Below are 12982 nucleotides of genomic sequence, written 5' to 3' on the forward strand. Positions count from 1 at the left end.
GTTTGGACATAGGTGTCATTCAGTCCCATGAGGAACTGGTAGACCTTTCGTTCTTCATCCTCAGCAGCCTTACCCCCACAAGTACACATCCGAACTCTCCCAGTAGACAAAGATGCAATCTCATCCCATAGTTGCTTAATTTTGTTGAAATATGATGCTATGTCCATAGACCCTTGGGAAATATGAGCCAGTTCCTTCTTTAGTTCAAAGATCCTAGCACCATCAGCTTTCCCATACCTCTCTTCTAACTCAGTCAAAATATCCTTAACAAACTAGAGTATTCAACACTCCTGGATATTTCTTTGGACATAGAGTTAGTCAGCCAAGAGACAACAAGGTCAGTGCAACGTTGCCACTGTCTAGCTAGAGAAGAACCTTCAGGAGGTCTCTGAGAAGTACCATTAATGAAATCTAACTTGTTACGAATGGACAAAGCAACTAACACATTACGTTTCCAACTCCTATAGCAAGTTCCATCAAAAGGACTGGAAACTAAGGAGGTTCCTAGCACGTCTGATGGATGAACATATAGAGGGTGACAAGGATGGGTGTAGTCATCTTCATGGAAAATTAGGCGTGAAGGAGTGGAAGAAGTTGCATCAACATTGGTGTTATTATCATTTGTCATTTTTCTTTAAGGAAATTACTTATTACCCAACACAGCACATACACATTTACAGATCAAGTACGCAAGCGATTCACAACAGAGAAGAAAGAAGTGATACGAAGTTCAGCCTTTTCGCAACTGGAAAAGAGAAAACGACCTTCTTAACAGAGCAGAAAAGGAAGAAACTTCGGCTTGAGTTCGAAACCCTAGCTCGGGATGAAAACCACGAAATCTCCAAATCTCGTCAATAACCAAACAAACTTGAGATCAAAAATGTTGAATACATGAGAATCCGACTGAGAAAGCAACCAAAAATCAGTAGAAAAAAAAAACTAGACGAATTGAACATCATCTGGAACGAAGATAAAGCTCTGAAGACAAAAAAAAATCGATCGGAAGCGAAGAACGTCCCATGGAAGGATCTAAGCTCTGATACCATGTTAACTTTCGATATATCTCTCAGATTGAAAACGCAGAGAATGAGAAAACAAGTATCTCCATTAGAGAGAGAGAGAAGAAGCCTCCCGATATTTTCTATATCTGTCTCAAATGAATAATCATTTTTTTTGTACAAAATAATAGGCCTTAGATAAATACAAGATTGGGCCTGGTCTTATTACTGGCCCAAAGTAAAGAATAAAAAATCAGCCACAATCAAATGGGCCTAGTCCAACAGTATCATATTGATTTTTATGTTTAATTATTAAATTCATTAACTTTGAAAGTGTACATCAATGAAAATTTATTGCCAGACGACTAAAAAAATAACTATCATATGTTACTACGAAAATTCTCCCATAAGGATATGTTAATAGATCATATGTTTGTCAATTTTTTAATTTTTGCTAAACATATATTTACTTATAAAAAATTTAACAATGTAAGATCGAAATAATATTCATGTAACAAAAATTACTCGAAGAATCCGACAAAACCGAACCAATCCAAACCGATATAGTAGGTTTGATTTATTTTGATAAAAACCGAATCAACCCGGTCCATGTACATCCCTAATAGCAATTATGATATGATAACATGAAATAGAGTAAATACGTGAAAAATAAAATGTAAGAACATAAAGTAGTTTATAAGAGATACTCCATTAGTATAGTACTAGTTTTTATATATTTTACTTTTTTAAAAATAAATGAAAAATAGCTCAAGGAGGGCTTTCTAATCTCGACGTGTTAAAAGGGTTAAATACTGAAATATACCCCATTATGTACGATAATATCGGATGCTTTTTCATTTTAGTTTGGATTAAATGTTATAGTAGTTCATAATAAATAAGGTCATTTTTTACATATTGAAACTTCTGCTAATGGCTATCTTCCCATGGGTTTTAACTTGTAGAAATGACAACAGGTAGTCACTCTAAAGGGTTGTTATTTAGGAATTGGTCAGTGCGTCCCGAATTTCAACTTTTCTGTTCAATTTTTCAGGACAAAAATGTTCTTAGTTGTCCTGAAGTTAGTTTTAATTTAAAATTTCAGAACAAAATAAGTACTAGTTAATCTCTAAATAACATCATTAATAATGGCTATTTGTGCACTTTCCCATCGAGAGAGGTTCTCGGTTCTATTCTAAAAGGTGAATTTTAGGAATTTAAAAATTCAAGGGAGTTAAAGGAAAATCTTGCAATTATATTATCTTAAAATAGAATGACAAGGTATATTTAATATTTTGAAACTCTGAGGAGCAAAAGATCATAAAGCATAATAAAGCTTTGAGATCCAAAAGAAAGCTAAATACTCCCCCCGTTAACTTTTACTTGTCCAGTATTCTAAAAATAGATTTACACTTTTACTTGTCACTTTTAGCATATAAAGAGAAGACAATTTCTTTTTTTATATTATACCCACAATATTAATTACTCATTTTAAATCATTTTCTCAAATCCATTAAAAATATGCATCAATTAATATGGGCATCATGGTAAATTATACAATTTATTTACTATTCCTTAAGAGGTGTGCAAAGTCTATAGTGGACAAGTAAAATTGAACGGAGGGAGTAAAAAATAGAGATGTATGGAATATCAACTTTTAACAAATATTTTATAATCCAATATGAAACTTGCTAGGCTTATAGACATGTAAATGTACTTCTAAGATAGTTAAGTATTTTTCACGAGCAAATAATAAAAATAATAATAACACTATTCCTAAATTCAACTAAGCCACACAATAGAGCATTCAAGAATGTTTCTCTCCGCTATTAACAATAAAAATATGTTAATTTTGATAAGGCGAAATACATAAAGGGCCCCTTTAAGTTGTCCCCAACGATCAGACAAATACTTCAACTGACTCCTTTACCATTTAGACACTTCAAGAGGCTATTAAGTGTGTCAAGTAAACCCCGAGCCCAGCAAAACATATGGGTGAGTTACACTTACTAGTGATGTATTAAATAAACCAATAAAAGAATGACACATGTAATTTGTAATAAATATTTGATACCATATAATTATCAAAGAAAATACATTTTAAAAAAAAAAAAAAAACTTTTGCAAACCAACGCCAATCTTCCCCTCCCCTCCCTCCAAAACCATCTTCTTGCTTCCCCGTCTGCGTCCCCAATGGCATTTCTCAAATCAATCCCAAAATATTAAAAGCAGCTGGAATTGGCTACACTTTGAGGAGTAGGGATGATGTGTAGGCTATGAGTCTTCAAACTCAGTTTCAGAAATTTCGTCTTCTTCAACAGAATCTAAACAAACCCAGCATCAGTGGTCGAACAGACTTCATCGAGCAAATTCGAACAGACCCAAAAAATTCGAATAAACCTATCTTCTTCGAATAGACTTTGAACAGACCGAAAAATTTCGTCTTCTTCGAACAAACCCAGTCATCGTCTTCTTCGAACAGACTTCGAAAACTTCGAACCAAAGCTTATCGAATCAGCTGCAATCATCCTTAATCTGTAGATTCCACTTCACAAAGAAGCTTTTAACAAAGATTTCGAACATTTAATCGATTCGACCTCCAATTTTCAGATCAAAACAATTGGATTGACTTCCAGATTCAATCTGTTAACGAGAAGGCATTACTATACTCTAATTATGTGTTAGTTTGGATTAAATTTTTGTGTTAATGTTGGAATTGTGCAAATTGAAGATATTGCTCGAGCAGCCATTGTTACAGATCCGTCCATGGAAGCTGCTATTTGAGCTTGTGCTGAGCTTATAAAATGACTTCACGCGCCCAAAATGTTGGTAGCAAACACGCACATGCCACATAAGCAACATGTATTTAATTGACACACTTAATGAGCTTGAAGTGTCTAAATGGTAGAGGGGGATCAGTTGAACTATCTGTCTGATCATTGCGGACAACTTAAATGGGCGTTATGTATTTCGCAATTTGATAATAATAAAACAATACTCACTTCATTCATTATACATCCCACAAGGCGTGAGTACAAGATATTTGCCTCGATAGTCTAACGGAAGATTTATTTTAAATTGTTCTCAGTGAAATTTTGAATGACAATTGCTTAGTTGTCCAAAGTTAGTTTTTAACACTCCTTAATTTATCTGCTATCATGCCAAAGGAGTAAATTTTTATTTGAAATTAATTTATCACCGGACTCACTAAATCAATTAAAGAAAACCCGACCACAGGAACTAAAAAGTAACATTTTTTGAGGGATTAAATTTGTGCTGAAAATAAAAGGAAAAATTTCATATTAGAACAACTGGGATCTCTACCTTTTAATTTTATAGCCCTTATTTCAATTTACAACCAACTAGCCCGCAAATAATAGGTTAAGATTCAACATCCAACTCCAATAGGTTCTCAAAATTACTATTTAATTTTTAAAAAAGATTCCTCAAGCTTTTAAGTTAATTTTCGAATCAGTAATTGTAACTCAAATATAGTTCAACAACCAAATCCATTTGGGTGGTGAAAACTAGATTTTTAACAAGCTTAAATATATGGGTTTAGATTCCGAATTTGATTTTGTGAGAAATTTGGAGTGGATAATATCTAATTGTTAGAAATAGTATAAGAAGAGTGTATATAAAATTTGAAGTCATTTAATGGAGATTTGGACTAATTTTGAACAAGAATTGAAACTGAAAATCGTGGAAGAAGTTCGTCTACAGACGCTTGTATAAAGGTGTATAAAAGTGTATAATAGCGTATAATATGTATTTATACAATCATATACACTATTATACAATATTATACATAATTATACAAAAACCTGACTACGTCTTCTTCCTTGCCTTTTTTATGAAATTTAACTCAAATCTTCTCAAAATCACTTCAAATTTAAATTTTGAACTCCATTTGATATTACCAATTCACAATGAAAACTTCAGATCTGAAAACTCTAGCTTCGTCAGTGGGGGAAATTAGAGCTGAAAATTAGAGAGGAGAAAAAATAGATTTAAAAATTATAGAAGATAGAAAATTAGACCTTTGGCACTGTCTCCGGTAAGGGAAAGATGGCGGAAGAAGAAGTAGAAGCAGTAGAATCAGTGTACGGCGATGATTGTTTGCTCCTTCAAACTTATCCTCCTTCTTTTCATCTCCATATCAGACCTCGTACCGCCGATGATTCTTCTCAACAGGTTCTTTCTCTTCCCAATTTTCTTCCCTCTACCCAAATAATTGTGTGTGTGTGTGTGTGTGTTTTTTAATTGTTTTAGCAATGAATATTGGCTTCTTGAAACTGCTGATTCATCTTTCTGCTGAAATCTTTATATTTAGTGCGTGTATGCCTGTAGTATAATTGTGTGGTGTTGTAGGATTTGGGCTAATTAATTACCTGAATGTGAAGAATTCAGCTTGGGATGTCTGTTAAGAGAATTATGAGTTGGGGGAAGCGGAGAAGATTCTTTTTTTTTGGTTAATGAATCTGTGGCTAATTTGTTAATTGGGTACGAACATTAGGAGAATGACACCCTAAAAGCTAGCTATTGAGTGGAGAGATCAATTTTGTATAAACCTCAAATTGGAATCTGGTAGTTCTCTATTTGTACATGTCATCCTTGCGTAGTAGTGTTGTTACTCTTCTCTGTACCGTTCCCTCCAATTTTATTGCCTTGATACCCGTGCTGAAGTGTCGAGGGGAAGTGCTCAGCTTGAGCTTCAAGTAACTCCAGGACTTAAGCACGCTTCATAAAGCCTTTGACAACACTATGACAACAACTACGCCTCTATCCCAAAAGAGTTGGAGTCAATTATATGAATTCCATTTAAGCTCGTTACAGACAAGCTTTTGACAACAACACTCTTATGAAATTTGCCTAGATCAAAAGCTTAAAGCATTAGCTGATACTCAATTGTTGAGTATCAGCTAAGAATCCAATGAAATAGTAGCGGAAAAATAAAGGAGAAGAACAGGGAGAAGAAATGAGGCAGAAAGAGAGAGGTAGGGAGAGATTGAGAAGAACTCAGATTTTCTTATAACATGATAATTGTGTGAATACAAGTCCTATGAGCTATTTATATGTGCTAAAAATACAAAAGGAATTACACAATTTGAATTAAAACTAGTAACTAACTTTCCCGCCGAAATTCAAATACTAGCCTAACTAAATTTCAAATATTAGCCTAACTAGAATTCAAATGCTTCCACCTTTAGCCACTAATATACGTATCAATACCCCCGTGATGAACAACACCCTTGTCCTCAAGGGTGAAAGAAGGAAAACGAGCCGTCAAAGCAGATGCTAACTCCCAAGTGGCATATGAAGAATCCAAGCCTGCCCATTTAACTAAGCATTGAGCAACAGCTTTATTGCCTCTTTTAATCAACCTGCGATCCAAAACAGCTTCAGGAAGGGGGCAATATTGGCTGGATAGGTGAACAACAGGAGGGTGGACAATAGTAGCAGGAATGTCATAGCAAAACTTGAGTTGGGACACATGAAAGGCGGGGTGTAAGAGGGCCTCAGGAGGAAGAAGAAGTTTATAGGCCACTGCACCTACCTTCCCAACAATAGGATAAGGACCAAATTAGCGGGAAGTGAGCTTATGATGAGGGAAAGGAGAAAGTGTGGACTGCCGATAAGGTTGAAGTTTAACACACACCCAGTCCCCCACGTTGAACTGTTTATCAGATCTTTGTTGGGCACGAGTAAGGTGGAATTTGGCTAGTTGGAGCTTGAACTCACGAAGCAAAGCAACTTCCTCAATGGAAGGGGAATCAAAATCACCAGGCAAGTATGGCAAATGCAGGGTAGGAGGGTAACCATACAAGAATTCAAAGGGAGAAGTTTGAATGGCAGAATGAGGGCTAGTGTTATACCACCACTCAGCTAAGGCCAGGAAAAGAGACCAATCAGCAGGTGAATCAGTACAGAAGCAACGAAGGTAAGTTTCTAAGCAGCGATTAAGAACCTCAGATTGGCCATCTGTCTGAGGGTGATAAGCAGTAGAAGTTTGAAGGGTAACACCCTGAGCAGTGAGAAATTCCTTCCAAAAGGTGCTGATAAAGATAGGGTCCCTATCACTAGTAATGGAAGCAGGAAAACCATGGAGCCTGAAAATGTTATCGAGGAAGATAGGGACCAAGGACTGAGCAGTGTATGGGCGGGACAAAGCAATGAAGTGAGCATGTTTGGTAAGTCGATCAATGATCACCCAAATGACAGACTTTCCCTTAGACTTAGGCAAACCCGCAATGAAGTCCATAGTAATGTCAGTCCAAGGAAGAGCAGGTATAGGAAGAGGCTGCAAAAGACCAGGAGAAGCAACAGTATCATACTTGTTCGTTTGACGGACATTGCACTTGTGAATAAAATCAACAATGTCAGTGCGAATGCCCTTCCAATAGAAATAAGAAAGAACCTTCCTAGTAGTAGCATCAATGCCAGAATGCCCGCCAGCAGGAGAAGAATACCAAAGGCTGAGAATTTTAGTTCTCAGAGTTGCATCATTACCAACCAACAGTTTGCCCTTCCTTCTGAGTTGTTGATTAAGCCAAGTGATGTGTTTCTGTGGTGTGTGCGGGAGAGAAGCAATCAGAGCAGCAAGCTCAGGGTCAGCAGACCAACTATCTTGAATTTCCTTCCAAAGATCAGTTTGGACAGAACTCATCAGTAAGGACATGAGTTCAGCACCTTGAACTCTAGACAATGCATCTGCAGCTATGTTATCCTTGCCCGTTTTATACTGGACTTCAAAGTCAAAAGGAAGGAGCTTGGCCAACCACCCAATCTGAGAATCAGTGTGAAGTTTTTGTTCCAAAAGACACTTTAAGGCCTGCTGATCAGTCTTCACAATGAAGTGGCAACTGAGTAAGTAATGAGACCACTTGGTGACAGCAAACACCAATGCCAAGAGTTCTCTTTCATAGATAGAAAGAGCAATATGCCTAGGATCAAGACCTTTGCTAATAAAGGCTATAGGGTGATCAGATTGCATCAAAACAGCACCAATACCAGCACCACTAGCATCAGTTTCCACAATAAAAGGCATGAATAGTTTGGCAATGCCAAAACTGGGCCAGAGGTGAGGGCTTGCTTGAGCTCAACAAATGCTTGATTAGCAGAATAATTCCAATGAAAATTATCCTTCTTGAGCAACTCAGTTAGGGGTCTGCTGGTCAACCCATAGCTCCTGATAAATTTCCTGTAATAGCCAACTAACCCAAGAAAACCTCTCAGCTGCTTGACAGTAGTAGGATTAGGCCATTGCTGAACAGCAGCTATCTTGTTTGGATCACTGGACTCTCCTTGAGCAGAAATGAAGTGTCCCAAGTATTCAACACTAGGGACCCCAAACACACTTGGATCTCTTGGCAAGTAGCTTATGTTGCACCATAACCTCAAATACCTGCTGTAAATGCTGGACATGATCAACTAAACTTAGGCTGTAAACCAAAATATCATCAAAAAAGACCAGCACAAATCTTCTCAAAAATGGGAGGAACAAGTGATTCATCAAACACTGAAATGTAGAGGGTGCATTTGTCAGCCCAAAAGGCATGACTAAATATTCATAGTGGCCCATGTGAGTCTTGAATGCAGTCTTAGGAACATCCTCAGGCACCATTCTGATCTGGTGATACCCAGATCTAAGGTCAATTTTAGAAAAAATGGTTGCTCCGGCTAGTTCATCCAGTAAATCATCTATAATAGGAATAGGAAATTTGTCCTTGATGGTGCAATGGTTTAGTTCTCTATAATCAACACTCAATCGCCATGAACCATCCTTTCTACCTACCACTACCACAGGTGATGAGAATGGACTGTTGTTATATTGAATCACCCCTTGCTGCAGCATTTCCCTCACCAGTTTCTCAATAATATCTTTCTTCATAGAAGAATACCTATAAGGTCGAATATTGTGAGTTTAGCTCCAGGTTGCAAGGGAATCCTGTGATCAAATGCACCCCTTTGAGGTGGCAGGACAGTAGGTTCAGCAAACACAAATTGCTAAGAAAATCATGAAGAGGCTGTGACACTACCTCATTTGCTGAGAGATGAATGGCATTCAACTGAGTAGACTTTGGTTGATCAACCAAGACATGCAACATAAAAAGTTCCACATCATTCCCATTAGACTTATTGACAGCCTTTGGGCTTTGATAATCTACAAGCATCAGGAACTCACTTCAATACATGTTGTTTGCCTAAATAGTTGTAGGTCATGGTGAGTGCAGAATAATCCATAGTCACTCGTCCAAGAGTCTTCATCCATAAAGCACCCGATACTAGATCATACTTTCCAACTGGAAACACAATCAGAATTCAGATCAGACTCATAGGTTGTGCCTTCTAGCATCCATTGGAAATTCCTCACTATACCAGATGTGGCCTCCATTGTGTTGTTACCTAGACTGACATATCCCACCTTAGTTGGAATCACAGTACAACCCAATCTCTTGGCTGATTCAGAATCAATGAAATTATGTGTGCTACCTCCATCCAATAAAATTTGAAAAGGTCTCTTGTCACTGTAACCAGTAACATGGATAGTTTGAGCACCCTGCATGCCTGTTAAAGCACACAAGGATATAAAGGGCTGCTCACTACCATGGGATGACCACTCCTCACTTGGTGACTCACCCTCATTGCTGCCGGTCCCAGTATCAACAGATTCATCCTTAGCTACCTCCAGTTCCAACACAAACATTTGCTTTGGAAGAGTGCACTTATGTCCAGGAGTAAACTTATCATCACAAAAATAACAAAGACCTTGGGCTCTTCTACTTTGCATCTCAGCAAGAGAGATAGTTCTCCTTGTTTTAGGAACAATTGAAGTAGAGTTAGCTGGGGAATTCAACCTAGTTGACTGCATAGGCTGATGACTCTTAAGGCCTGTGCTGTCATAAACAGATTTCCTAACTGATGAGTAGCTCCCAGGTGATCTGTGTTTTAAGGCTCTAGCATTTGCAGCTAATGTTGCTTCTGCTAACCTAGCTAGCCGATAAGTTTTGGACAATGACTTAGGTTCATGCATTTTAATAGGATGAACCAATTCTTCCTTCAAACCTCCCAGAAAACATGAAATAGCTTGTTCAATAGTTAGACTACACTGAGCCAATAGCCTATCAAACGCAAACTGGAATTCCCTCACAGTTCCAGTTTGCCTTAACTGTTTAAGTTCTAGCATAGGGTCAGCAAACTCCTCACCAAATGTTTCAATTAACTCAGATATATATTCATCCCAAGCAGGCAGCATAGGTAAATTCCTACATTTCAAATAGGATTGATGCCAAACTAAGGCATCGTCATCCAAATTCATGGCAACTAACCTTACTCTCTGATTAAGAGGAGTTTCATCTTCAGTAAAATACTGATCAATCCTATACAACCACGTCTTCAGATTCTCTCCATTGAAACGAGGAAAAACCAAATTATGACTCCTATTAGCATTAACACAATAAGGATTTGGGCCTAGAATACCCTGACCTGACTGCAGTACTTTGTCCTTAGCAGCCGAAGAAGATGCCGTATCCTTGGACTGTTGGTTCAATTGCATGCCATCAAAGGAATTTTTAAGAGCACTCACCATCTGCAGAATTTCATGATGACGCATGTCCAAATCATCTCGTAGTTCCTGCTGCTTTTGGGCCATTTCTGCTCGCAGATCTAGCTGTTGAGCTGCTAGATCTTCGTACTGCTCCTGCAAATCCATAGTTGTCTCCACAGCTTTTCGCGGACCCATCCTTTACGAGGCTCTGATACCAATTGATACTCAATTGTTGAGTATCAGGTAAGAATCCAATGAAACAGTAGCGGAAAAATAAAGGAGAAGAACAGGGAGAAGAAATGAGGAAGAACTCAGATTTTCTTATAACATGATAATTGTGTGAATACAAGTCCTATGAGCTATTTATATGTGCTGAAAATACAAAAGGAATTACACAATTTGAATTAAAACTAGTAACTAACTTTCCCGCCGAAATTCAAATACTAGCCTAACTAAATTTCAAATATTAGCCTAACTAGAATTCAAATGCTTCCACCTTTAGCCACTAATATACGTATCATTAGCAAAATTCTGTCTGGATAGTCACAATTTGGCGGGTGTAGGAAAGTGCAGATGCGGAGTCTCATAGAGAGATTGATAGAAGAATAAACTTCTATACAGATGATATACACATTATGCATGCCAGTGACTAAGAGGGAACTGGTTTTGAAGTAGTTCGTGTTTCCTAAGGCTGTCAATATTTGCTGATATTTTCAAATGAATCTGATGAAGTGTCATTATACTTTACAGCTCTTTTTATTCTTTGATTTTCTGGTTAATTTCCTATTGTTTTATGTTGTATGTTGCTATAGCCTTATAAAGAATAGTTACATTTTTTCTTTCTCCTGTCTTGCAGTTTGTGGAAGCAATCATAGGAATCCAGGCTGGTCCAAAGGTACTCTGTCACTGAGATTACTATTCTTTTTGGGGTTGTTGATTATCATTTGGTTCTTTTGTTGTCTAATTCATTCGCGCTTACCTTAGCGAATTTCTTGTCCATTTTCATCTGATAGCTTTCTGCAGTCTGCCCACACCTGCGTCCCATTCCATCTCTTATTTAACTAGTTCATGTGATAACTATACTTGTAATGATTAGACAGGTTTCACATTTCTTTTCTGCACTGATATAATTATTTTGGCAGTATCCTGACGAGCCACCAGCTATTAGAATTGTTGATTCCAAGGGCCTTGATGAACAAAGGCAAAAACAATTGATAAGTTGTCTTTCAGCAAGGGCTTGTGAACTGTCCTCGTGTCTAATGCTTGTAGCACTTTGCGAGGTAACCATTGCAATGTCCAGATCCAGTTCTGTGATTGATGATAATCCTAATTAGAATACTCTCTTTTATTAAAACCTAGCTACATAATCTCAAGACTTGCATTATGATGAATAACTATTACTTTGGATCTTTTTGTCCTGAAATTAAGTCAAAAGGAACAGGTTTTGTAATTTATCTAAAGAAGAGAAACTCCCAGGGTTTTGGTTCAGCCATAAGAAAGTACAACCATGGTGTGTGGGTTGGGCTCACACCACGAGTTCAAATTCTTCCACTGACAGGAGTCTGGTAGTTAAGTGGTAATTCAAAGAATTGTTTGTGTCATTTATATAGAATATAGATTTGCATTAGAAACTTGAGCGTTACAGGTATTTTAATTTGGTTTAGCGGCAGGGTGCTCTGGTTCTTTCTGAAAGCAAGTCTGATAGTTAAGTGGGACTTTTTATGGGCTGGAATTGGACTATCTACTTGTCGAACTATTGAGTAAAACTCTTATTGATTGATTGTGTCAGGGACATACATTTATGAGCTAAACAACTAAGACAATGTGTTGCTAAATAGGCCAAATTATTATTAGAATTTCAGAAGGGGGCTTAATTTCCAGAAAGCTGATGCCTCTGAATGTATTACTAGGAAGCAGCGGAGCAGCTTTCAAGCATGAATCACCCTGATGGAGAGTGTCCATTGTGCTTGTATCCATTAGTTGATGAAGATGCAGGAAGCTCTGCGCCATTTATGAAACTGATGTCTTGTTTTCATTGCTTTCATTGGTAAATTTTGTCAGTAGTACCCTTTTGTTTTGATTGGTTTGCGTATTGGCTGAACATGCATGGTTGCAACTTTCGTACTCATTTATTTTTCTTATTGCTGCAGTGAGTGCATCATCAGATGGTGGAATTGGCTTCAACTATTAAAAGAATCTGATGCCCCTACGGACTCTAGTTCTGCTTCATCTTCTAGGAACAGGGATCAGGATGGTCTGTCTCTATGAAATTGATGCCTTAAGATATAAATGTTTCATAGCATACTCCACTTCCATTTTCTTCTCTTGGTCTGACTAGATTCAGATAAGGTTACCTTAATTTTATTATGAATTAAGATAGGTCTTTAGGATGATTTTTCATTAAAGTTAGACTCCTTCAATGAAGGCAAAAGAAAGACAA

The 12982-nt window shown here is 37.4% G+C and overlaps 1 protein-coding gene across 1 annotated transcript in view; it reads left to right on the plus strand.

Moving 5' to 3' along the window:
* Positions 4882-12982, plus strand: part of LOC109224293 (E3 ubiquitin-protein ligase RNF25) — a 10344-nt gene continuing 2243 nt past the window's right edge. Inside the window, exons 1-5 of the mRNA XM_019388883.1 lie at positions 4882-5189; positions 11399-11437; positions 11685-11822; positions 12453-12589; positions 12693-12796. Coding sequence (XP_019244428.1) covers positions 5064-5189; positions 11399-11437; positions 11685-11822; positions 12453-12589; positions 12693-12796 — 544 coding nt within the window. The 5' untranslated portion in view covers positions 4882-5063. The remainder of the gene's footprint in view (positions 5190-11398; positions 11438-11684; positions 11823-12452; positions 12590-12692; positions 12797-12982) is intronic.

The sequence above is a fragment of the Nicotiana attenuata genome, chromosome 1 (genome assembly GCF_001879085.1).
Source record: "Nicotiana attenuata strain UT chromosome 1, NIATTr2, whole genome shotgun sequence".
NCBI classification, from domain to species: domain Eukaryota; kingdom Viridiplantae; phylum Streptophyta; class Magnoliopsida; order Solanales; family Solanaceae; genus Nicotiana; species Nicotiana attenuata.